The sequence below is a fragment of the Eleutherodactylus coqui genome, chromosome 13, assembly GCF_035609145.1.
Source record: "Eleutherodactylus coqui strain aEleCoq1 chromosome 13, aEleCoq1.hap1, whole genome shotgun sequence".
In the NCBI taxonomy this organism is placed as follows: domain Eukaryota; kingdom Metazoa; phylum Chordata; class Amphibia; order Anura; family Eleutherodactylidae; genus Eleutherodactylus; species Eleutherodactylus coqui.
In genome coordinates, this window is record NC_089849.1 from 54749361 (window position 1) to 54777270 (window position 27910).

Sequence of the window (27910 nt, forward strand, 5' to 3'; positions counted from 1 at the left end):
AAACCTGCAGATAAAAAGGTGGAGCCTCACTCCATGCATCAGTGGCTTCCAGAGCATGAGAGGCCACCTTGGGTTAGTTTATACACAAAAGCCCCAGCAGATACTGAGGAAGAGGCTTTTATGGCTTCAAAACACATATATGTGCTAGTTATGAAATAACAGAGACGTTAGGCAAAACCACCATTGTGCACTCATATATGTCTCCAGGTTGAGCCTTATATCCAGTTTTTAAACCTTTTTTGATATATATTGTCTTTACGTCCACCCTGGAGGTTGAGGCAGTCAGCTAGGGTTGGCTTTCTCTCATCAAAGACCAAACCTACATATTCTTGTATAGGATATAGTTCTACATCTTTTATTCTTATTTAGCTTCACCTTCTTTTCTCCATATTATCCAATTGATTAAATCATGGCTCGCTGCTGATAAAGCTAAACTCACTGCACTCAGTTCTTTCAAATTTGAAGAGCTTCTCTGAATAGAGTGACTGCATTCACGATGGCATACTAAATCTCCTAAATGGCCTCCCCAACTCCAGGGACTTGCGTCTGTAACTAATATCTTGGGAAAGGGAATTACCCAAGAAACTCCCTGAGCTGGATTTTCTCTGACCATCCACCATGGCAGATCCTTCAATGTTTCTGTTGAAATTACTGTTTTCTTGTCCAGAGGAATATTTGACCTGTCCAAATAACTCAGGATCGCCCACTGTAGAGCTTCTGTGTAACTCTGAACCCAAAGGACCAATTGAATCCAGGCCGTCAGTGACCCGAGAATTGACATTGCTTTTCTTAAGGATTTTAAAACAATTTAAGGATCTGTGACTGTATTTTTGTTATCTTATCTTGGGGCAAAAAACAATTCTCAAGATTTGAGCCTAGAATAACTCCCAAAAATGTTGGTTGTTCTACTGAAATAGGTCTGGATTTTCTTGATTTATTATCCATCCTAATTTTATTAGAACTGAAGTGATATTAACAACTGCTCTTTGGCATTTTATCCATTTTTCTACAAGGAATTCATCTAAATAGAGAATGAATATGATGTATTTTTTTCTGATGTGTGCCGACAACTCTGCCACAATCTTGGCAAAAACATGAGGAGCCATGGACAGTCCGAACAGAAGAGCCTGATATTGAAAGTGATGTAACCCTGAACTATTTTTGATAATTTTCGCAAATACTGATGTGGTAAGCTTTGTGGTAAGATCGACTACAGCCATAAAACAGTTAGGGAAGCACAATTTTACAGTTGACCGTTGAATTTTTATCTTGGACATTTTGAACTTTAAAAGACAATTCATAGTAACATAGTCTATTAGGCCAAAAAAAGACATGTGTCCATTCAGTTCAGCCTATTCCCCTCCCCCAGTGTTGATCAAGAGGAAGGCAAAAAAACACCCAATGAGGTAGAGGCCTGTTTCCTCCGTTCAAGGGAAAAAAAATCCTTCCTTCTGGCAATCGGAATAATCCCTGGATTAAAAACCCTTTTGAAGTAATTAATGACTATAACATGTAATATTGTAATACTCAAGAAAGGCGTCCAGGCCCCTCTTAAAATCTTTTATCGAGTTCACCATCAGCACCACCATCACTCACGCAGAGAGTACCATAGTCTGACTACTTTTACAGTAAATAACCCCTTTCTACGTTGGTGTAAAAACATTCTTTCCTCTAGACATAGAGGGCGCCCCCTTGTTACAGTCAGAGTCTTGGAGACAAATAGCTCATGGGAGAGACCTCTGTATTGTCCACTAATATATTTATACATAGTTATTTGGTCGCCCCTCAGCCATCTTTTTCTAAACTAAATAATCCCAATTTTGAGAACCTCTCTGGGTATTGTAGTCCGCCCATTCCATTTATTACTTCAGTTGTCCTCTTTTGTACCTGCTCAAGCTCTGATATGTCCTTCTTGAGTACCGGCGCCCAAAACTGTACACAATATTCCATGTGTGGTCTGACCAGTGACTTGCAAAGATTCAGCTTTTTAAAATTTATTATGGTCTGAAAAAAAGAGTAAATAAATCCCTTTTCTTTGTTCTTCTAAAGGTACTGGAATAAGAACGTTCTTTTGGATTAAATTTAAAACTTCTCTTTCCAAGGCCAAATTTCCAGGTCCAGCCAACTGTTTTGTGATTAAAAACCTTTCTGGAAGACTTAAACAGAATACCAGTTTTAAACCTACTACCGTAGCGTCTCTTATCCAGAAGCTGGATGAAATTTCTTGCCAGACCAAGAGAAAATTGCATAGTTTTCCTCCCATCTGGAACCTGGCTCATTGCTGACTATATTTTCTATTCAACTCAATTGAGATTGAGTTGAGCATGAAACCTTTAACCTTACCCCTGGAATTCAGCTATCTATTATCTCTTCCTCTAATCGACCTTTCTTTCCTAGATCTTCTCAAGGGACAAGATGGTCTCCTAAGGGTTGGAAAAGAGGGACCGGGAAACCCTTTTTGCCTATTTGAAGCCTTCTTGAGGACATCATCTAAAACCAGACCAAACAAATATTCTCCCTGACAGGAAATGGCACATAATCTACTTTTTGACTGAAGGTTCCCAGACCAGTTTTTAGCTATAGAGCTATCCTAGCAGCTCTGTGTAGGTGTGTAGGTTAGGTAACAAGGAGAGCATTTGGTGTCTAGAACCTTTAACTTTAATAAAAGATTATAACTATTCCAGCCATGCCATAAGAGACCTCACAGTATATGTAGCTGCAATATTGGGCTTGAAGGATACGGCTGCAGACTCCCAAACTCTTTTAGGAGAACATTTAGACTTTCCATGTGAGGGGTCTTTTGTCAAACCCATACCATCAAGGCGTAATGCTGACTTTCAAGATACCCTAGATATAGCAGCGTCTATTTCAGATGCCTTATCGAAGTAAGCAAATTTTTCCCCAAGACGGGTTAAAAGAAAGTATATCATCAAAGGGATACTTTCTTTTAACCCGTCTTGTGGAAAAAAATTTCTTATGCTTTTTTTTACATTCCTTTCTAATTAAAGATATAACATTCTTATGGAGCGGAAATGTTCTCATCCTGCAGCTTCTCAGACCCTCAAACATTATAACCTGCACAGTTCTGGGCTCCTTTGGATCTTCAACCCCCATTATAGCTCTAACAGCTTTGAGCAATTTGTGAGTTTCATCTGTTGGGACACAAGACCACCCTTCACCATCATCAGAAGATGAGGTAGATGAAATATCAGAATGAATCTCCTTTTGTTCAAAGGGGCCAAACTGGAAGGAATGAGACTATGCTGTCTTCCATCAGATGTAATGGGACCCTCTTGAATCAAATTAAATTACTTCAAGGAATTCTGAACCTCAGATCTAATTAAGGATTTTATCTCAGAAAATAAGGGAGGAAATTCCTCAGATACAGTTTGCTGAATGCATTCAAGACATACTTTCTTCTTATAAAATGCAGGCAACGTTCTTTTACATAAAGCACATTCCTTATTTTTTGTATTCTTCTAAAGCTTTTCTAGGTCTCTCCTAAAAACAAAAAAAGAAAGAATATTTATTAAAAAAAACATTATAAAGGGCCATAGGCTCAGCACATGCCCCTCTCTGCAGCAGAAACTACCCAGAGAGGGCTTGGATCTTTCTCATCAAGTCATCTGGATTGGGTCTTCCATAGCTAATCCCACCTGGGAAGCAACCCACCAAATAACTGGGGAGCAGCGGGAGAACAGCGACGGGTAAGAATATGAAATACAATATCACATCTCAATGCCGTTAGTCACATTGGAAAATTGCATTTTAACCCATTTAAAAACTGGAAAAGTCTGAGGCTGTGTTCATATGTTGTAGTCAAAAACCGGACAACATTCTGTTAGGATGGCTTTAAAATCATTGTTAATAATTGTGCTATTTACCTGCAAAATGGTTTTAATGGCCGCACGATTTTGAAGATAAACAGCAACTTATCTTCCCATCCGCAAAGCACATTCAACTGAAAGCCACACAGAACTGCATGCCTACTCAGGTTAAGCCTAAGGCCTCCTGTCCACGGGGAAAATCAGGCCCGCTACGGATTCTCCATGGAGAATCCGTAGCGGGTCCCTCCTGCCCCGCGGACATGAGCGCTGAAAATAAGAATAAACTTACCTCTCGCACGCTCCGGATCTTCCCTTCGCCGCGGCTTCATCTTCTCCCCGTCGCAGCTGGATATTCTTTCTTCGGCTCGGCGGATGGGCAGGGCACGTCGGTTACGTGCCCTGCGCATGCGCCGTCCCGAAGGAAAAAGATCTGGCCGCGACGGAGAGAAGATGAAGCCGCGGCGAAGGGAAGATCCGGAGCAGGTGAGTAAATTCCTATTTTGGTCTCCCGCGGATCCAGACGGCTTCCATAGGCTTCAATAGAAGCCCGCAGGAGCTGTCCCCGCGGGAGACCCGCACGAAAATGGAGCATGGTCCAGATTTTTTCATGCTCCATTTTAAAAAAAAAATCACTTTTATTGACCATCCGCGGGTATTTATCTACCCGCGGGTGGTCAATGCATCCCGCTGCGGATTTTAATTCTTCTTTTACCCGTGGACATGAGGCCTTAATGTGTGAATTTGAAGATGAATGAGAACTGACAAGGGCTGAACAGTGTGCTCTTTTGACTGAATCAGAGTTTCGCTGCAGCAGCTGAAGAAAGAAAACAGAGGTAACAGTGGGGGATAAAGAAAACATGAAACAGAAAGTACTTCAAATGACACAGTGTATCCCTACACTGCGGCCCCTTCTACTGGATAATGACAGCTATCCACCTACCTATGCAAAGAATATCTAAGTACATATGTGTGATGTATGTAGATGTGTGCATCTAAAGATCAAGCCGCGAAGAAGGGAAGATCTGGAGCATGCGGAGAGGTGAATAATTGTTATTTTCAGCCCTCATGTACGCGGAGCAGGAAGGACCCGCTACGGATTCTCCATGGAGAATCCGTAGCGGGCCTGATTTTCCCCGTGGACATGAGGCCTTAAACACTCACCACTATGAAGCGTATTAGCACATCAACCAGTGCTTTTTTCTGTACTATTCAAATGCCGCACTATTGTGTGTGAGTTTGAATATGTGTGCATCTTTCTCGCACATAGAAAAACTACATGCGAGAAATGGTTTCGTTTCGTCTCATTTTGCCGTTGTGACCTTCCTAGTCGCAAAACAGGATAAAAATATGCCCATGTCTTTAAGCTCTCATATGTATATCCTATTTAGGACCTAAAGAATGGTTGCCCCAAATTTCATGTTTGTACGACACCGGGAAGTTACATTAAATAGGGGTGCCAATACTTTTGCACTTAGCATTAAATAATCAACTTGTGACCCCTTTAATTTTCCTATTTAGGACCTAAAGAATGGTCCTGTCAAATTTCATGTTTGTACGACACCGGGAAGTTAGAGAATTAGATTAGGTACATTACACAGGAGTGCCAATGCTTTTGCACTTAGCATTGAACAATTGAGTTGTGACCCCTTTACGTTTCCTATTTAGGACCTAAAGAATGCTCCTGCCAGATTTCATGTTTGTGTGACACCGGGAAGTTATTAGAGAATTAGATTAGGTACATTACATAGGGGTGCCAATACCTTTCCAGTTAGTATTGCATTTTTGAGTTGTGATCCCTTTACTTTTCTTATTTAGGACCTAAAGAATGGTCTTGCCAAATTTCATGTTTGTAAGACACCGGGAAGGTAATTATATAGATTGGGTGCATTACACAGGGATGCCAATACTTTTGCACTTAGCATTGAATAATTATAAAGTGACCTCTTTACTTTTCCTATTTAGAATTTAAAGAATGGTCGTGCCATATTTTATGTGTTCATTTCATGTCACCCAAGATTGAATGGTTTAATGTCTGGGTTACGTCTGTGAAATGTATCACTTTGCATGTCATGTGACTGTCTTATAATGTGTTTGCAAGGAGTAGTCTGTGGAAGTCAGTCTGCAAGAGAGGAGAGGACAGTCTAGCAGGAGTCCGACAAGTCTAGGTCTGACCAGTCCAAGTTGGAGAGTAAGCAAATGAGCCACACAGACTCTGATCGGTCTGTGTGTGGAGAGAATGGAGGAAGCCGAGCGATTCCTTTCTGCTTGGCATGGGACCGGTCTACCCAGGATATGGCGGTGCTACCACTAAGCACTGAGTGAGAGAGAAGGACCACTACTTGGCGAGAGAAAGGCACTAGAAACATGAGTATTGACTGGTAGAGAGAAAGAGAGAGAGAGAGTCAACGAGAGCGGGATCACACAGATAACCAGGACTGTGGATCGTCTGCAATACCCCGAGAATCCTTCCTGTCACACCACCTTCTCTTGTTGTATCTGTGCCAAACTGTTGTTGTAAAGTGGACTTTGCTGAAGTTACAGTAAGCGGACACTACCGACTGTTCCTGGTTTTGTCCAGAATGTTTCCCTGTGTGTGGACTACTTTATTCAGTCGTCAAGATTCATCACAGAGGACAGTACGGTGGTGTCACGCGTGACAAAGAAGACTACAGGTAACCTCTGGTTACTTTTCCTTGTGACCTCCCCCAGCAGTGACTTGGTCGAGTCCTGAACTACCCCCAGGGGAGGAGATGGTAGAGCCTCGGGACAAGGCCATTATCCACGACGCTATCTCCTCAGCTGTGGGCCCGCTCCTTGGACACTGCAGACAGAGGTAGATAAGTCAGGCAGCAGAGTTGAGGACGGATTGGCGGGGTGCAAGAGCACTGGAAGAGAGGCCACAGAAGAGGGTGTTGCAGCAGATGATGAGTGCATGTCACTGGTGTAACTATGGGGGTCACATGGGTCGCAATAGGGAACCAGCCCCTAAGTCAGGGGAGCCCAGAAGCCCCACTCAATATGCTAAGGCTGCTTGACTACACTGTTTAATGCTATGCCCAAGTCCTCCACATGGAGCGCCAGGTACGAGCACTGCTGGAAAACAAGACCACCCTTCACCTTCAATAGAAGATGAGGTAGATGAAATATCAGAATGAATCACCATTTGTTCAAAGGAGATTTTTTTGTACAGTGATAGCCAGAACTTCCTCCCCAGCCGTGGCTCAGTCTCCTTCTCTACGATGTTGTTTCATCTATAGTCAGAACTTCTTCCCCAGCCCCAGTTGTTTCCTCCACACAGGATGTTGGAGTGGAGGAGACTGAGCCATGGCAGGGGAGGAAGGTTTGACTATCAGTGACTGTGCAGGAGTAGCTGCTTAGTGCCTGGGGGCAGAGGAAGAAAAAAAGGGCACCATATTTGACAGGGGCAGAGGGAGAAATAAAGAGCCGTTTTTACACAGCGTATTTTTGTAACCAAAACCCACATTACGCTCATGTGAATGAGCCCTAAAGCACATGATATGTGACATGGGACAGAGGAAGAACTATAAGGGGCATCGTGTGTAACAGTGGGCAGAGAGAGAACTGTAAGAAGCATCATGTGTGACAGGGGCAGAGAGTGAACTACAAGGGAGATAGTGTGTGACATAGGGGGAGGGGGAGAAATATAAGGGGTATCTTGGGTGACGGGGGGAACATAAGCAGCATTCTGTATGACAAGGCATGAAAGGGGGAAAAATCAGTAGGGGCATTCTCCATGACAAGCAAGGTGGACAGAACCATGAAAGGGCATCCTGTGTAAGATGCGGCAGGATAGAGAATGAGGAGGGGAACTACGAGGAACATTCTGTGTGCTGGGGAGAGGGGCAGAATCATAAGGGTCTCCTATGGCACAGAATGTTGAGGCAGTAGAAATTCAGTCCTAAGCTTCTTGCTCATGACCTGAAGGTTGCGAGTTTAATACTTTGGGGGTAATTAATAAATTACTTTTTTATTTTTTATAAGGGGATTCTCCAGTCTGTGTAAAGGGAAGCAGTTTGGCTGAGAGATGAGCAGTCTGTGAGAGAGGGCGGTATTGGGAGCATTCTGTGTGACATTACTTATCAGATATTAAGGCTGGTTGTGTAATTATCCGGTTCAGGTTCAGATCCTTAGTATTGCAACCAATGTGGGCAGAGCATGGGCTGGGGAAGCCAGGGGTTAGTACACAGTTAGTATCTGTTGCATTACAGAGGAGCAGACAGGTAGCATAGTCAGGGGAAGCCAGAGGTCAGTACACAGTTAGTAGTAATTCAGTTCAGAGGAGCAGGAAGGTGGTGGAGCTTGACTATAGGTTTGCAGCACAAATAATCATGCAATGAGCAAGTGGAAAGGCCAGGCTTTTATAGGAGGTCCAATCTTGGAGAACAGGGTGAAGCTAAACAGGAAAGTGGATCAGGAGCAGGAAACACAGGCAAGATCAAGCAGTTGGGCTATCCAAAGGGCTGGATAGCTCAGCAGGTAGAGCTGCTACCTGGATTACAGGAGCTCCTGGGTTCAAGTCCTGACAGTTTGGCATTATTAAAGATGTCTGTGTTACAAATTTTGCAAAAGACGAGTGATGGCTGGAAAAAGTCATCATGGCAGTCTGGGCCTTGTGCAGGTTAAAACCAAAAGTGAATGATACTAACCAGATATGATGTCATCAGTGATCACTGGAGGTAACTGCACTGTATTCACTATCATTGTATAGAACTAGTATCTGACCATTATATCCTAAGTTCACTATTAGAAGTACAATAGGGCCAAGCCATTGTATCTGAGCCTAACATGTTATGAAAGTTGTCTTCAATGTGTACAGTACAGTTTTTGCTTTTTGTGGGGGAAACAAAACACATATCTCAAAGTTTGTGCTGCATCGATGATTCATTTAAGAGGCCAGCGATGCTGCTAAAAGTGATATGTAAGACATGGCCATGAAGTGAAATTGTGGGTATCCCCAAGCTAAACCTTTGTACCCGAGCCAACAAGCCTTTAGCTACACCTTTAGGGCTTGTACAAGTATTTTCTGTTGATTTAGGGCTGAAAAAAAATCATATCCAAGAGATGCTTTTGAGCTGTAGGAGGCAGGAGGTAGCGAGAACCTGTATATGTGGTATGAAGGAGAGGGCAGAATGAAATGTAACATCAAGACAGCGGACTTGTGGAACTGGTGGCTGAAAGATGATGTCTTCAGTTTTAGGAAGCCGGAAAAGAAGTAGGATATAGCTGATAGACACTCTGGGATCCTGGATAGGTAAGATTTGGGCCAGAGATGTAGATTTGAGTGCCTTCAGCGTATGTAGGCCAAAACCTACTCTGGACAAAATATTAGTAAAATGGAAAGCACTAAATGAAAAGGGGAACTGTCTTTTTCCTCCTAATGTATAGTGTAATACCTCAGTACAGATGTTATGGGTGGTGGGAAGGGACTCCAGGAGACAGGATACAATGGTGAAGCAATAGGAAGGTTTATTAACAGAGAGAGACCTTCATATAGTGACAATCATACAGCTGATAGGATGTTGGCTTGGAATAGATGATTACCATTTCAATACAGGGATTACTGTTTCTTACATTCAGGATTTATTGGAGGGAATATGCTGTTGTCCACTTTACTTTACACTCCAGCTTCACTCTCTGGATTTAGCTACAAAGTGTGCTTATCTATCTATCTATCTATCTATCTATCTATCTATCTATCTATCTATCTATCTATCACTTTCTCTATTCTATTGATGGTCACCTTCTTCCAACATAAACGAGCTTTTGTATTCACACTTCACACTGTAATGACTCCCCTCTTCTCTTCCTCTCTGAGCTTAGATTCATACTTCTCTGTTCCTTAGACTCCTTTAAGCTCCACTCACTTTCACCTTTTATCTCCATCCTCTCGCCCAACCGATGTGGAGGGCATATCTTCCAATCACGGAGGCTTCTTTCTTCCAACCACCTGACTAACCACTCCTAAGGCTGTTGCTAGTTGACGGAAACCCAATGAGAGTAGAGGAGCTGTCAATCAATAGAACAGTGGTGAAGTAGAACATACATGGAAAAGCACAACCTTTAACACATATTTAACACTTACAGCAATAAACACATTTAACCATGAAGTGGCCATAAAAGTGTTGTGGTGACCCAAATCCAAGTCACTATAATACCACTATTTTTGTACTATGCCTATGAGACAAAGAGTGCGCTAGGCTGATTAATACAGTGCATTGATAACAAGTCCACTGTAAAGTTTCCTATTCGCTAATATACAAACAGCACAATGTTTTTTGCCCAATTTAGTATAATAGCCCATGATAATATTCTGATCTGATCCTAAAGACTGTCACCTTGGATGCTCCCCATAATCTAATGTGATGAATGAATAGCAGAGAGGACTCTGTTCCTTGTATGCTGATGTACAGAGCAGACTAGTTGCCTCTGTAGTCCACTGTATGGCTGGTTTGCAGGCCCAGAATAGGGAAACTTAGCATCCTTTCTACTATTTGTTCATTACTTTTACCTATGTGGGTCATCCGAGGTGCCTGATTCCCTTTAAGCAGGAGCAGATAAAATGTAGAAAGTGGGTGCAAAGGAGCAGTTGTTAAAAAAAGAAATTTAGCTAATCAACATAGAAACTTTAGTTTGTTTTGCAGTGACATCAATGAGGTAAGATGGGATAACAGCAGAAAAAAAACTATTTTGGAGTGCTTCTGTGACCCCCCCCCCCTTCCCTTTCCAATCCTGTTTCCAGGATAATCCAGGGTCCCAGCAGTCAGACCCCAAACAGATTTAGTGACTGTGCTATAGGATAAAGGTGGCTACACCAGGTGGTGTTTGGAGTCGAGTGTCTTTTCCATTGGATGTAGATGACTTTTACAGTACTGTAACAGAACTTTTTTCCTGAAGGGGTCGTCAAGGAATTTAGCAAAATGGCTGCTTTCCATTTAGCATGTGGAAGCCAATTCCAGGATGAGTGAATATGTTTCTGGACCAGAAGAGGGAGAAGGCAGCAGAACATAACAGAATGGGGCCTAATACTGAACCCTGTGGTACCCTGCTAGCAATGGTGACCCAATCAGAGTATAAACCATTTATTACCACCCTCTGCCTTCTATCTCCAAGCCAGTTCTTTACCCAGCAACACAGAATTTAGTCTCATACTGAACCTATAGGCTGCATTCAGACGAACGTATATTGGCTCGGTTTTCACGCCGAGCCGATATACGTTGTCCTCGTGTGCAGGGGGGGGGGGGGGATGGAAGAGCCAGTAGCAGGAACTGAGCTCCCGCCCCCTCTCTGCCTCCTTTCCGCCCCTCTGCACTATTTGCAATGGGGAGAGGCGGGCTGGGGGCGGGGCTAAGTTCTGAGAATTAGCCCCACCCCATCCCGCCTCTCCCCATTGCAAATAGTGCAGAGGGGCAGAGAGGAGGCAGAGAGGGGGCCGGAGCTCAGTTCCTGCTCCTGGCTCTTCCATCCTCCCCCTCCTGCAGATGAGGAGGACGTATATTGTCTCGGCGTGAAAACCGAGCTGATATACGTTCGTGGGAATGCAGCCATAAACATATTTTCCCATATGTCACTGCCATTCTGTATAAATTGGCATTTCTACGCCACACGCTGTATGCAGCTGTCTGGTTGACCATCCTATGGGTGGTACACTTGCCTGGACTGATCCTCTCAAGCCCTACACTTTGCCCATTGCCTGAGAACATCAATCAATAGGCAGGAAGTGAAGTTTGGTAGACATGAGAGAGAAGAGCTAGGGCCAGTCCCAGCAAGAGCCCTGCCGATTTGTACGGAATGGTAATGGTATGAATCTTTTTGTGATAGACTTCCTTTAAATACTCTTATCATTTATCATTAAGACGTCTATGGAAATAAGTGTGTGTGTGTGTGTGGGGGGGGGGGTGAATAGTCATGGACAGCTGAAAACTAAGGTGCACAGCATATCACTCAAGAGAAGAAGCATTTGTCTTTCATGTATTTGTGGAGAAATGAAAAATTCCAGAAGTTATTTAGGAAAATATTTATTATAGATCTGATATGATAGAAAAATATTAATAATTCAGAGAATGTAGAATACAACAAGTAGAGAACAGATCAGATTTTTTAACACTCAAAAACAAATCCTTGCGTGGGAAATCTGATCACCCACCATAATAAATATGCTACCTAGGAAAGTAAAGTCATTTACTATTTGCAAAAGTATTTATTCACAGTTTTAGATGATAAGAGAGTAGAAATCTGGAATTTTGCAGTGCAGAAGGAAATACTGTAACTCGCTAGACATAAGGTGTCTGTAAATATAGTGGTCGAAGCTCAGGTTTTCCAGATACAGACCTCCAAATCCCCTATATAGACATAGACATGCTACCACCACTAGAAGGAGCTTACTGCATACTGATATACATTGAACCCAGATAGCACTATATACAATATACGTAGTGCTTCTATATGTTGTGGCCATATACCATTTGAAATGTATTTTTAATTTATGTATTCACATTGCATAGTTATCATATCTTAACTTGGGTTACATTGAATAGATCTGATAGTATCTAAGGAAAGTTGTGTGGTTCACTAATCCTGTTTTAGGATAGCAATAGAAAATATCTTCACATGTCTGCGATAGGAAGCATTGTCAGATTCTGCTAGGTGGACGGCAACTGAGTTGAAACATATCACATATATGAAATAAAAATCAAGGTAAATGCCTTTTTAATAACCAATGAAATGTGGATTGCTCTGTCGGTGTTCTGTACGATATCGCTGCGTTTTCTCACAGCGATATTCTGATATTGTTCCACTACAAAGTAGCGTGACTTTGTAGTGCTCTTTTACCAGGATTTTTGGGCGGGTCGAGGGGTGTGGCATAAAATATAAGCCCTACCCCAAAATAAGACCTAGCTGCATAAAAAAAATACATCACCTGACAGCTGCTGTCCGTCTTCTCTGCAGGTCCCCGATGCTTGTATTCAGTCTTCAGGCAAAGCTTCCTGGTCAGGGGTTTGAAAAACTCCACCTCCAGGATGCACTGCCTCTGATCGGTTCTCGAGCTCCGGGGGTCAGCCAATCAGAGCCAGCACTCAATGAACCAATCACAGCCATTCGTTACATCGCATAGCATTTTTGTGCGATGCAACAGAAAGGAAGGTTCCATAGGGAAACATGGGCTACAAAAGCTCGCAAATCGAGGCAATTTTTAGCAATCCACGATTTTTTGTTCTCGCAATGTGGCAGGTTACAAAACATCGCTAATGTGAAGGTACTAAGGATGAGCGAGTATACTCGCTAAGGCACTACTCGCTCAAGTAATGTGCCTTAGACGAGTATCTCCCTGCTCGTCCTTAAAGATTCAGGGGCCGCCGCGGAGCAGGGAGCTGCGGGGGAGAGTGGGGAGGAACGGAGGGGAGATCTCTCTCTCCCTCTCTCCCGCCCGCTCTCCCCTGCTCCCCGCCGCGACTCACCTGTCAGCCGCAGCGGTCCCCGAATCTTTATGGACGAGCAGGGAGATACTCGGCTAAGGCACATTACTCGGACGAGTAGTGCCTTAGCGAGTATACTCGCTCATCCTTAGAAGGAACCCATTGGCAAGCATGGGCTTCACATACATGCAATTTGTAGCACTATCTCATCACGAGAAAATCTCAGGATTTTGTTGCCTGTGTGAAACCGATCAAAAGGATATTGATACCTATGATATGGAAAAAATGATTTTTATATATGTTACTAGTGTTGAGCAAATGTATGCAGTTAAACCACTTCAAGTCAAACTTTGCTAAAAGTTTGATTCAGTGAGAACCAAAACCTGAATCTAGGAAGATTCATCTCGACTAAACCTGCCAAAAGAAGAAGGGCAAAGAAGGAGAAGAACAAAAAGGAAGAAGAAAGAAAAAAAGAAGAGGGAGACCGAAAAGAAGGGAGAAGAAATTATTTTTCCTCATTTTTCCTTTCTCTTCTTTCTCTTCATAACGTTTGCATTAAAGTAGCTCTAAAGTACTTGGATACACTCCCAGGTAACCCAAGAACGTTATACAGGGCTTTTATGGCTGTTACACAGTGTATATAGTACACAGTTATACATCAGTTTCAGGGGTATTGGTGAAGTTGTGGTTTGTTTCGAACTAATCTGGACCGAACTGAACTTTTTGCCAAACTTCAGCGAACCAGGCCAACAAAACTTTTTCAAAAATTCACTCATCACTATCAGTTACCTTGAGTTAAAAACAGTTGCGCTAAGTTTCAGATTGCATTCCTTCATTCAATTTCAGACCTTGTGATATGCACTCATTGTCAAAACAAATCAAGCCCCTTGAAGGAGTTGCTTTGCTGCAAAACTCAGTATGCAATTACATCTCGGGTAGATACCCAAATGTTAGAGTTGTGGCGTGATTAGATGAACGCTCTTGCCACCTGAGGCCATTACACCCACCCACTGTTGCCTCCCTTTGTAATGGTGTCATGAAACTGGACTGAAAGGGAGTAGAACTGGGTTGCCATCAGCGAAGAATTCAGCTTTAATTTGGGCACTGACAACACCATGTTTATGTCTGGAGATCTAGGGGTGAGTGCCTCAATCCTGCCTTTGCTGTGAAGCGGCACACTGCCGCCACTGCTAGTGTGATGGTCTGGGGGGCCATCGCATATGACAGTTGGTCATTCCTAGAAGTAGTATGAGGGACAATGACAGCTCAACAATATGTCCAGGCACTGGTGTAACTATAGAGGATGCAGGGGATGCGGTTGCACCCGGGCCCAGGAGCCTTAGGGGGCCCATAAAGCCTCTCTTCACCATATAGGGAGCCCAGTACTATGAATAAAGCATTATAGTTGGGGGCCCTGTTACAGATTTTGCATTGGGGCCCAGGAGCTTTAAGTTATGGCTCTGCGTCCAGGACATCCTGCAGCCACATGTGCTCCTCTCATGCAGGGCTTCCAAGAGGCATTTTCCAGCAAGATAATGTTCAACAGCAAACAGCAAGGGTGTCACAGGAATGCCTCCACAAAATTGTCACACTTCCATAGCCTGTCTGTATGACTAATTTATCGCTAATAGAACATGTATGGGGCCATCTGAGATGACAGCTTCAGCAGCCTACGAGTTTGCACGATCTAGAGGCTCAGTTACAGCAAAAGTGGACCGAGATGCCACAGGATACCATATGGAACCTGCATGCCTCCATGTTCATCTGTATCACTTCTTGCATCCAAGCTAGAGGCAACCTATCAGGGTACTAGAGCCTCCATCCAGGCCCATATCACATTCAATATCCAAGCTAGAGGAGGCCCAACAGGGTACTAGAACCTCCATGCCCCCCATATCACATTCAGTATCCAAGCTAGAGGCGGTACAACAGGGTAGTAGATCCTCCATGCCCCCCATATCACATTCAGTATCCAAGCTAGAGGCAGTACAACAGGGTATTAGAGCCTCCATGCTGGCCCATAATTCATCTTGTATCCAAGCTACAGGCGGTACAACAGGGTACTAGAGCCTCCCTTCAAGTATTCCGCTTTCTGCGATACATTATCTTTTTGCTCTGATACTGTAATCACTTACTTATATCAATGTTACAATCACACATAGAAAGTTTCACTCGACTCTGACAACTTCTAGCAGATCAAATATTTTCTTTCCAAAGGAGTTTACAAAGACTTACAACCTGCTCCTAGTTTCTGACTTTTCTCATTTGGGTTTGTCCCTCCGAGTAATGCATACTGGATGTGAGTTGTGTGCATTTAGGATGCTGATGGTATCACTAGCTCTCATATATCAGCACAGATACATTCCTGCACTGATCCTTCTTTCTATTTTCCACAAGAGATCTCTTCTTCCTTGTTTTAATAGACACTAATGCTAAAGTGTGTTTTCTTATTCCCTACAGGTGCAGAGTCTGCTGTGTATGTTCTTTTCTCTCTCCACAAACGCACAGCCTAAAGGCTCTTTCACATAAGCGTAGCAATTTTCGGTCAGCCATGTCACGGCCACAGCATGACTGAAAATTGTGTGAACATGGGCACAAATCTGCTGTTTGTGCGCCCCTTCAGACGACCCGGGTTCAACGCATATACTCTGATCCCGGAATGCCGTCAGGCACGGGGAGATAGTTTAGCTCTGCTAAATTGCCACCCCCTTACCGCCCCCTCGACGGCTCTTGGCAAGGGGAAGGGAGAGAATGGGGCAGCAGCTAGTGTGCTAAGCTCTGCCTCCTCTCTGCCCCCTGTCGGCTGACAGCAATGGAAGGTGGCAAGATGGGGCAGGAGCTCAGCAACTAGCTGTCTCCCATTGCAAACAGCCAGCAAGGGGCGGAGTGATAGATGAAAGGGGGTGGGAGTTTAGCAGACATGCTGCTAAACTCCCTCCCATCTCCCTTCTCCAGCAGCTACCATAGGCTCCCATAGGAGTCTATAGAAGCCGCTGCCATATTCCGGCCAGAAGATAGTTCCTGAACTATCTTTCTCGACCAGCATAAAAGCGCTCAGCCGAAATACGCACCGTATGTGCTATCTTAGCCGGCTGTACGCTTTTATGCTGCGGTAATATGCCCATGTGAACTGATGCATTGTAAACCAATGCGCCAGATGGGCAGTGTATATCAGCCGGGCATGAAAGTGCGAATGATATATACGTTCATTAGTGATTTATTTCCACCATGAAACCTGGCATGTGTGTATTTCCCTTAGGAGCTATACTCTGATATAGTAGAGCCAGTATGATCTGCCTCCCTGAAAACGTGGATGCTTGCACTCCTCTCTACACTGTAATCTATAGAATACAACCTCCTCAATTCTTTCTAGCTACTGGAAGAGCAGGGACTGTAGAGAGAGTTAATGAAGCCAGGAGCAGTGTGGTGTTGGATCTATGTCAGAAGCAGCAGCACAAGCAGCTATGTGAAGGAGCTGCATAAACTCTACAGCAGCAAAATAGTAGGACATTTTTAAAGGGGTTTCCTGCACTAAAAACATTGCCACAGGGTAGGTAATAGTGTAAAAAATAAAATAACCATTACTTACCTTTTCCTCAGAACCAGCTGACCTGGTCCCCTCTGCTCTGGTCCCCACTAATACAGAAAGTGATGACATAATATTTAACGTTCACATGACCACTGCGTCCTCTATCAGCATGGATAGGAGGGGATCAGATCAGCTGTGCTGAACTAGAGGCATAGTTAAATGGTGAATAATGGTTATTTTATTTTTTTATACCATTATTACTTATCCTGGGGTAATTTTTTTAACTTTTGGAAATTCGCTTTTAGGAAGTATCATACAGAAAGCTTCTTATATAGTAAATGAATGCTAAAAAAATTCAGTGCAAAGCCTTTGAAATTCTATGGCTGGGGTCACAAGAAAAGTATTCCCGGCGTAAATCTCGCGGATTGGCTGCAGCGGAAATCCGTGAGATTTCCGCTGGGAAAGCGCTGCATCAAAACCCGCGGATTTTGGAGAGCTCTCCCAAAGAGATGAGCGTAGCCGCAACAGAAAAAAAATTAATAATTGACATGCTGCGGACGGGGAATCCGCATTGCAGCGCCAGCTTTGCCTAGATGGATTGGTTGTCCCGTGTGGACGAGATTTTTGACAAATCTCGTCCACATGGCTGGCTAAACCCGGGATTTCCATGGCAAATCCGCACTGTGCGACCCCAGCCTAAATGCTTAAGCTAAGTTCACACCTGCATCAGAGGCTGCGTTTGGAGCCCCCGTCATAGACCTGGTGTGAAATAGTGTAGCATACTGTGCTATTTTGTTTGGGAAAACTACTCCCCGCATGCCGGAAGCTGAACAAACCAATTATAGTCAATGGGATCTGTTCGGCTTTGTCCGATTCCGGCACTTCCGGAACAACGGAAGCCAATGACGGCAGCTAGCCCTGTAACTGTAGATCTGCCGTGCAGCCAAGTATTAGATGGTTTTATGTGGGAACCTACAATGTTGATATCAGTGTTGTATATGTTTATGGTAATTTGTGCTTGAATGTCAGTGAATGCAGTGTCAGTATCAAAATGAGAGAGCTTTTAACCCCTTGAGAACCAGGGTGTTTTGCACCTAAAGGACCCAACAGTTTTTAGGGATTTTACCCCTGTGGTGGTTTTACTGCTATATTATCTTTTCTTTATCTACCAAAATTATTTTTGCTGTGGTTTTTTTGTTACATATAAAGCTATTTTTTATTTCTTTTTCCACTGACTTTTTTCCGCTGTTTATTTTTGAAAATTAGTATATTTACCCTAAAGAAATATGTGACTGGGTTCCTCATTTTGTTTTGCGATGTCTTGATGTATAATTTGTATAGCTTTGGATTACAGGGCGCATACGACAATGGTTTTGGGTGGCGTTGGCAGTTGGAAATTTTATTTTTTATGTATATATTTTTACTTTAGTCTTTCATTTTTTTAAACTTATTTTTGTATCTATTTTTTAACATCTATAACCCTTATGACATCACATAAGTACTCTGGGGGTCATTCATCTTATTTCTTTTTTTTCCCCATACTTTTCCACTATAGCTGGGGTGTCTGTAGGAGACCCAGTTACAGAGGAGAACATTACCCTGTAGTGACAATAGTTAATAACAGAGCTGATCAGGGTCTGTAGGACCCTGCAGCTTGGCTGTGACAGAGTGCACCCGGCGGTCATGTGATCGCCGGGTGACATAGTGGAAGTAATACGTTCACTTTTGTAGTACATAGAACTGTTAAAAAACGCTTCTTCCTTCTCTTCCAGGTCTTCAGCTGTGACTAAGGCTAACTTCACACAGGCGAACGCAATATGGGGCCTTGAATCACGCCCCCATATCGTGCTCCCCACTATGAAATCCCCAGGGATGAGAGGCGTTTTCATGTGAAGAAGATTGCAAAGTTTTTCCTATTGCTTTCAATGTGGCCAGAACTGCAATGCACAAATCTAATGCAATTTTGAAGCCAATATGAAGCTGGACTAACAGATGAGGACCCGACCTGCTTCTGCTTAATTGCAGGAGGTTTAAATCCTGTGCCGTACTTCTGCTATTGGCTGGGATTAAGGCCAGGACCAAGAACCATATATTTACTGCGCTTATTTCTTAAGGGGCTAAAGGGAATCTGTTAACAAAAAATCTGTTTTAATCCCTTTAGTGGCATGGGCGGAAAATCTCCAGGGCTTGCTGCATTGACCATGCAGTTAAACCCCAGAAGATTTCCGTGGACAGCTCTAGTGCTGAAATGTGCAGAGCACTGAGCTGTCATCTGAAATCTTCTGGGGTTTTTACTGCATACTCAGCGCAGCAAGCCCCGAAGATTTCTCTGCCATAATACCAACTATTAAAGTAGTACAGTACTTTCAAATACTTGCAAAACTAAATTGCATTGTTGACTCATATGAGAAACCTGCCCCATGAGGCATAACATGGTAATAATAAACCTTCCACTGAAGGGGTTAAAGCAGCCAGCACAGTGTAATGTAACATTACAAAAGTATTCCACACATGCTTGCACCCAAAAAAATAACTTGAGAATAACTGAAAATCTTGCTTCATATTTGTCCCGTCTCGTATGCAAATGCACCGCCTCGACTCAAAGAGGCGGTGCCATCAGCAATCTTAGTCAGTGCATCATAGATGAAGCCTAGCCTCCTCTCCTTGTTGCCACCTCCCTGTGTGAGGACATCAGTACTCCTAATGCTGTGTGTCCCTACTGTGGCATCCTATAATACACACTTAGTGCGCTCATAAAGTTGATGGGTATACACTTCGCTTCAGGGCGCATTTGTAGGGAAGACGTGGCAGTAGGGGCACACAGAATGCACATGAGCGCTAGGAGCACTGTTGTCCTCAAGTTGGTGGTGGCAGGCAGGAGTAGAAAGAGTTGAAAAGTGTAAAGCTGTCCATATTGTACATAGTAGATTGTTCTCTTGACCTGCTCTGGGGATAAAGAGGGAGAGGGGAATAGGCTATTGTCAGATAGTTCTGGCTATAGGTTATCTTTGGCGAAAAAAAATAATCACACATAGTCCCCATTACACATTAGCCCGTCAGCCAATCTCACATATATGGAGGACTTTGATCTAATATGAATGGTCAACTTAGACTAAAAAGTGATTGGGGTACAAGAGGTTTATAGAGAGTACAAATAGGATGTTATAGTGTATTTGCTGTGAAATACTGTAACTTTCTTATCTTTTTTTATACCAGGCTACTTTTTATATGACATTTTGTATCTAACAGTTTAAAAATATTCTATTTGGGTTTTATATTAATGTATGGATTTCTAAAGCTAGATGCTGCCCCCGAATACATTGAGTTCCTCCTAATTTAAGCTTTCACAAATGTCAAGGTTTAGGTCTTTGCAATAAAACCTAAGAACATAGTACATTCTACTGGAGAGCATTGTCCAAGCTGTTCCGCTAATCCATTACAAAATCCAAAATATATTATCGTTTTGTACTCAACATTGTTATAAATGACTTCATGTGAAATAAATAATGTGAATACAAGTTTCTATGTGAGATACACTGGTGAGCTTAGAGCACTACTAGCTTTCATATTAAATATTGGTCGTCACGCCCATTTTACCAAGAAGAAACACGCAAAATCGTTTGTGTTCAATGTTCTTTAAAATTGCCTTTCAGCAGTTTGGGTTGCCCATCTTGTAGTAGCAGACGGTCTGAAAGAGGTGGCAATGACATATGGCACAGGGTTCACAGCATGGTGGCACAGGAGGCTTACAGCTGGAATGAAGAGGAACACAGTTTGCTGGTGGTGGTGGATGGACCTTCTTTTTAGGTAGGGATTTTCTCTGTAATATAAAGAATGAAAACAATGTGTTCAGATGACGTTATATTGGCAGTGTTTGACGGTGCTGCTATGTACCTCAGCTACCACTAGCGATATTTTCCCTTGTGATGCGAGAGCGATGATTATGAAACCCATGATTTTCAATAGTTTCATACTCATTTGTGATTTTTATTCTTAAGTCTTGCAGCGCAGAGAAAAAATCTGCAATATTGCTCAGTGTTCTCAATGGGGCCAGCGGCAGTAGCGCCAGCCTCATTAAAAAACATAGGGAGTACATCGCAGACTTCTACCACAGCTGTGAAAGCTAAGACAGAGGATTCCTTCATCCCCGTGGGGACCACGGGGATGAAGGAATCCTCTGCCACAGCTGTCACATCTGTGGCAGAAGTCTGTGATGTTATCCTATTGCTTTAATGGGGCCGGCACTGCTGTGGCTGTATTGAAAGCAGTGGATTGCAGGCAACCCCCGTAGCGATGATTTTCGGGAAAGGGCTTGAAATATAAGCCGTTCCCTGAAAATCAGCCATAGCTGTAAAAAAAAGTAAAAAAGAAAAAATAAACTCATCTAGAAGAGCTGTCCATCTCTTCTCTCCAGCACGGCAGTCTACTTTTCTGTTCTGGGGGCTGTGGATTGAAAAATCCCCGCCCCTAAATAGCGCTGGTCTCATTGGCTGAGTGCTCAGCCATTCACAGGCAGCTCTCAGCCATTAAAGGACAGCTGAGAGCTGCTTGTGATTGGTCACAGCGCTCAGCCAATCACAGGCAGTGCTGGGCATTCATCAATGAATGGCTGAGCACTGCCTGTGATTGGCTGAACGCTTAGCCAATGAGACCAGCGCTTTTTGGGGGTGGGGATTTTTCAATCCCCGGCCTCCAGAACAGAGACGACTGCCATGCCGGAGAGAAGAGCCGCTATTCTAGGTGAGTGAGTATAATTTTTTTTTGTACTTTTTTTTTACAGCTAGGGCTGATTTTTCGGAAGGGCTTATGGATGAAGGAATCCTCTGCCATAGCTGTCACAGCTCTGGCAGAAGTCCGTGATGTATTCCCTATGTTCTCAATGGGGCTGGCACTGCTGCCACTGGCCCCCATTGATAACAATGAGCGATATGGCAGCGTTTTCTCTGCGCTGCGAGGCACTCTCACATCGCTAGAAAAAATAACGCTAGTAGGTAGACACCCTAACACAAACGAGTAAACAGGTGCATCATACAGGTGGGGGCACAGCAAGTAGGGCAACAATAAAGTTAAAGTTAAACACACTCAATTACTGTAAAAAGCGGAAACTTGAGGGTTATGCCTCTTACACCTTCACTGGCACTAGAAAAGCAATTTCTAGTCAGGTTAAGGGCTATAGACACCTTATGGGGGCCAATTCTTCCATTTAAATGCATGTATAAGTCTCGGCAGGACATCCAGTGAGGCTGGACTGATGATCTGATTATCTCCTCTCCTGCGATATTTAGCAGCTAATTTATGACCACAACAAAGATGAACTTTGTTGTGGTTATAAATGAGCTGATAAGAAGGTGCAGGAGAGGAGATAACACAGGGAAACTAATGCTACGTTTTAAAGGACGGCCTGTTTACTGAGAATGGAGGTGGGTGGGCCGAAACGATCCCCGGCCCACACTATTCACTCAGTGGTGATCGTTCCTGTGTAAAAGTACAGGAGTAATCATCACTTGATTGGTCATCTGCGCTGGACAGCTTGCCCCAGGTAAATGAGTCCTAAGGGTCCTATCACATGGGACGACTGTCAGGAGGTTTAGTGCCCTACAATTGTTTCAGCGATAATCACTCCTGTGCTTTCGCAAAAGAGTGATGAGCGCTCAGTGAATGGAGGCGGAGAGGGTCGGAGATGACTGGTCACCTGCCTCCATTCACAGTAAATAGCCCGTTGTTTATAGATGTTTATTCAGGTTTGATTTTTATGCCTGCAAAAACTGAATGGTGAACAGATTATTGTTCATCGCTGAGTTCTTGCCGGCAATTACACTAAACAATTATCATTCACATTCTCGCGATCCAGCCAGAATCTGAGCAATTCAGTGAAAAACGGTCCTAAATAGAGATGAGCGAACGTACTCGGTAAAGCACTACTCGTCCGAGTAATGTGCTTTATCCGAGTACCTCCCCGCTCGTCCTGAAAGATTCGGGGAGCGCCGCTGCTGACAGGTGAGTTGCGGCGGGGAGCAGGGGAGAGCGGGCGGGAGAGAAGGAGAGAGAGATCTCCCCTCCGTTCCTCCCCGCTCTCCCCTGCAGCTCCCTGCTCCGCGGCGCTCCCCGAATCTTTCAGGACGAGCGGGGAGGTACTCGGATAAAGCACATTACTCGGACGAGTAGTGCTTTACCGAGTACGTTCGCTCATCTCTAGTCCTAAACCATCCATCCAGCCTCACTGATGGATTACCTATTGAGACATAAACAGTGATATGTACAAACTGCAAAAGACAAAATGGTGCAAATCTAATTAAACGCTATAGCAAAAATGATTGTAAGCTCAAAATACATGCAATTAAGTGAAAAATAAAAAAGCCAAATGTGTCCTTCCTTAGCCTTTAAGGTCCCAATTGATATAAGAATTTGTGAAAAAACTAGACGGCAACACTCAACTTGGAACTGAATCTTGTCATGGTATTACTTGACCATGTTAACTTCAACTATGCTCAAAAACACTGTTAAGTTCACCCTCAAAAACACTTATATTTCAAGTGACACTCATGTCCTCTTGGGGTGACTTTCATTTTCTCTCACTTCCTCTAAGTTGGCCTCATTTCAGTTCTTTCTCAGAGATTTTGTTTAGATGCTCTTGAAGGGGCATTGAATATCACTCCTCATATTTATCAGCATTTACCATCCTTCAGAGTTAAAATGAGCCTCTAGTTTTGGGACACAATTTTGTCCTGGAACCGGAGGGGTAAGGGGCTATATTACACGCAGTTCTTCTTCTCTGCCGTCCCTCCAACCTACCAGTTCTGGATCCCGTTTTTGGCCTTTGAAGATGTCCAGCACAATTTTATAACTAGCTAGTGCACACTGCACTGCTTTCTGATTAGTTATCACTAATCACTTGAGCAGCACAACCCAGTCAAGGAACATGTATAGTGCATTGGTAGTCTAAAATAATGTCAGCCATCTTGGAAAGCCAAAAATGGAACTAGAAAGTGGCACATTCGAGGAATTTCAGACCAAAACAACTGCAGGTAATATACCCTTCTCCTCCTTCAGTCCCAAGACAGAATTTCATTTGAAAAACCAGGGGGCCATTTTAACCCTTTCCAATCCACTGTCTGAAGTCTTCCTACATTCTAATTGAAGTTTGTACAGCTACAAAGTCTGAAGACGCCCGACAGGGTATTCTTAACATCTATTGCCAGTCACTTCGCTGTTGGAGCCTCTCTGGCGCACACACATACTGGCTTTAGCCCGCAGATGGCACCACTGTACAACAGCAAAAAGAGAAAGCCTTTTGGGAAACCCTGAATTCAAAATTGGATTGGAAAGGATTAAGGCCTAGTGCCCACGGCCGTGCCGGGCTCCGCAAGCGAACTACCGCAGCGGAGCCCATCACGGCACCCCCCCAAAGACCCCATACTCACCTCCGGATCCGCTACCCGATGTCCCGCATCCCGTGCCAGCGCGTGCGCAGTACAGCGCATGACGCACCAGCAGTCTCATGTGATGCGCCGGCAGTCTTATATCACACGCCCACAGCGTCACATGACACGGCCACCGCGTCACATGACGCGCCGACCGGGTCATATGATGCGGGCGTTGGTGGGGGGGGAAACATTTTCACGCTATCTTCCGCTGTGCTACAGCGGAAGATAGCGTGACGGATGGTTTCCATTGTCTGCAATGGAAGCTGTCCACGTGTACGCCCGCGGCAAAATAGAACATGCCCCTGTGGAATTCCGCACCGTGAGCATTGTGCTATTAGGTTCAATAGAACCTAATAGCTGTGGGGCAACGCCGCGGATTTCCGCCGCGGGATACGGGGTGGAAATCCGCCCGTGGGAATTAGTCCTAAGACAGTCAAGAATTGTGATTCCTAAGCAGGTGGGGTAAGCCCATACAGTGAGTCATCTCCTGGAGTTTAGGTGACTCATTTCTATGTATTTTTAATGTTTGCAAACTTTCAGTAATAAAAAAGAAACAATTTTAGTTTTAATAAAAATCTTCAGAAGGTTGAATTTAGAGCAAAAACATCTTATTTGCATAGGAAGAATAACATGGTACCTTTGCTAGTTTATTCTTCTCAGCATCAATTCTGCTTACTCTTCGTGATGCCTTTGTCAAATCTGTGTGGTATCAATAAAGCATTGTGATGCATTTGGTTATTTTATGTCTGGTATTACTTTCATTATTTCATGTATTTTCATGCATTACTCTACACGAAGCAAATAAATAAGAACCTTACTGACCTACTATGGAAATGGGTGGAAGACGCTCAGAAAAACGGGCGATACCTCCACTGTTGGTTCTTTCTGGCTTCTCTTCAAGAAGAATGTGAGACTGAACAAGAACCATCAACCAGGCAAGAAGAAGAAATATGGATGTGGCTTTCATGTCTGCAAAGAAACAAGCAATGTAATATGAAGCACTTTTAAACTGATTTTGACTTGACAGTGATTCATGTGCAAAGTAAACAGCATACGTACAATGTATTAATGCATCAATGAGGGACATCAGAGAAGAAGAGTATGGCCAAAAAGTTTTGTGCTTTGAAAAAAACTCAAAGAGGTGTGAAAGACAAGTACCTCACATCAATAGCGACACGCATTACACAGTAACTGAGGTCAAACCTCCCCGTAACTGAGGTCAAAGGAAAAACCTTGTAGTCACAATAACCTGCTCGAGTACCGCCAGCCTCAAAAAATTCATTTTTTTTAACCGACGCTGGAAAATAAGTGCCTGTTTTTACAGACTCTTCAGGAATTTCTAAAAAGAGTGGGCAACCAGTGCTATTGAGTTATTTGTAGTTTGCCGAAACTGATATCACCATTGGAGGGAGCTCTGTGCTAGGTTTACACTGCACTTACATTTTCGATAGTCTCATAGCTCAGTGGCTGCTGCTTGGTTTTACTGGGTGCTATTAACTTTTACCATACTAGCGATCTACAATATAGCATTTATTTCATTATGTATATTTTTTTCATATATATATATATATATATACATGAAATAGAATCAGCTACAAGCACTTTCTCTGTAACTTGTATAAAAGTATTAAATAAAAGCAAGATTAATTATTTATCTATCTCAATGACATGCTTGCCAGGTTCAGAGGAGAGATTGGGCACAAAGGATCTATGTCCGTGATGGCGAACCTATGACACGCGTGGCCATGTCCGCTGACACGGGATGTTTCATCCTCGGCTCCTGCACGCTTTGCGCCGGAGGTCTGTAGGCCAAAACCACAGACCTCCGGCACAGATCGACTAGTATTGCCGGGACTTCCGGTTAGGCCGCTGACATCACTTCCGGCCGACGGACCTTCTAGACGCGGAGTGCGGAGGGGAAGGCATCTCTGGAGGCTATCTTAGCAGCATCCACCGTGACCAGCTTCACCAGGGAGCGCCTGTGCAGCACCAGCACCATTACCAGCGCCATTACCACCAGGCTAGTGGTGCTGAGATAAGTGAGGGGAGGGCCTGTGCAGCAGCCATTTAAAAAAGCACCATTACCAGCGCCATTACCACCAGGCACCCAGTCACCATTACTGAGATAAGTGAGGGGAGGGCCTGTGCAGCAGAAATTTTAAAAAGCACCATTACCAGCGCCATTACCACAAGGCACCCAGGCACCATTACTGAGATAAGTGAGGGGAGGGCCTGTGCAGCAGCCATTTTAAAAAGCACCATTACCAGCGCCATTACCACCAGGCACCCAGGCACCATTACTGAGATAAGTGAGGGGAGGGCCTGTGCGGCAGCCATTTTAAATAGCGGCAAGCACCAGCACCATTACCAGCAGTATAATTCTATCTATCTTCTGTCATTGCGGCCCTGATGGAGAACCCAAAAAATAAAAAAACAAGGTTAAGTAAAGGGAGGGGTAGTAGTAGTAGTAGCCGACCCTTTCAAGAGATGTGGACCGAGATGTATGGCATTTATAGAAAAAAAATGGCAGATCATTTTGCGTTCTATGTACTGAAACGGTAGTAAGCAGAACATGGAATATAAGGAGACATTTTGAAACTAATCATTCCCAGGTCTTGAAAAAAAATGAGGATGAAAGGAAGGAATACATTTCCAAGCAGCTACACCTTTATAAGGGCCAATCTAATTCCATCCTTAAATTTGTAAAAGGCTCTACAAATGTAACGTCTGCAAGTTTTAGCATCGCTCACTCCATAGCTCAGCATGGACAAGCACTCAGTGAGGAAGAATTTATTAAAGACGCTGAAATTCAGCAACAAAAAAGTCACTAATAGGCAGGTTAGTTAAAGAATTCCCCCTCCCCTCTCTTATCTCAGTTCACAGCACCCCACACAAGTTAAAGTTTAATATTGGACCATTAAGGCCTCATGCCCACGGGGAAAATCAGGCACGCTACAGATTCTCCATGGAGAATCCGTAGCGGGTCCCTCCTGCCCCGCGGACAAGAGCGCTGAAAAGAAGAATTAATAAGAATTAACTTACCCGCAGCGGACCGGGCAGTTCTTCTCTTCTTCACAGCCGGATCTTCTTAATTCGGCCGGCGGTTGTACTCGGCACGCCGGTGGCGTGCCACGCGCATGCGCCGGGCACATCTGCCGGGCCGAAGCAAGAAGATCCGGCCGTAAAGAAAAGAAGAACTGCCCGGTCCGCTGCGGGTAAGTTATTCTTATTTTAGGTCTCCCGCCGATCCGGACGGCTTCCATAGGCTTCAATAGAAGCCTGCGGGAGCCGTCCCCGCGGGAGACCCGCACAAAAACGGAGCATGTCACGTTTTTTTCCATGCTCCATTTTTTTAAAAATTCCCTTTTATTGACCATCCGCGGGTATTTATCTACCCGCGGGTGGTCAATGCATCCCTATGGGATGCGGATCCGCATGCGGGTGATCCGCTGCGGATTTTAATTCTTCTTTTGCCCGTGGACATGAGCCCTAAATAATTTCAAGGCCAACAGAAGAAACCGACTGACAGATGAACAAAGAAGTCACTAAGCAGGTAAGTTAAAATAATTAGTTTTTGGTTTATTCAATACAGTTATATATTACAATAATACATTTTTGTTATTTAAACTATAAATATCACAACTTTTGTTTTTTTTTCTCGAAGTGACTCACCAGCTGAGTTATGCTCGGTTTTTC

The 27910-nt window shown here is 43.8% G+C and overlaps 1 protein-coding gene across 6 annotated transcripts in view; it reads right to left on the reverse strand.

Moving 5' to 3' along the window:
- Nucleotides 1–3388: 3388 nt before the first annotated feature.
- The window catches only part of LOC136588432 (agouti-signaling protein-like), a 76026-nt gene continuing 51504 nt past the window's right edge, over nt 3389–27910 (reverse strand). For 4 of the 6 annotated variants that reach the window (XM_066587630.1, XM_066587626.1, XM_066587628.1 and 1 more), the window contains exons 2-4: nt 25037–25183; nt 24852–24913; nt 13179–20610 (exon numbers count right to left, since the gene is read on the reverse strand). In XM_066587630.1, coding sequence (XP_066443727.1) covers nt 20440–20610; nt 24852–24913; nt 25037–25181 — 378 coding nt within the window. In that variant the 5' untranslated portion in view covers nt 25182–25183 and the 3' untranslated portion in view covers nt 13179–20439. Of the gene's footprint in view, nt 3502–9647; nt 9855–13178; nt 20611–24851; nt 24914–25036; nt 25184–27910 lie in introns of those variants that run through there. The other 2 variants (XR_010787576.1, XM_066587627.1) reach the window with 2 other exon arrangements.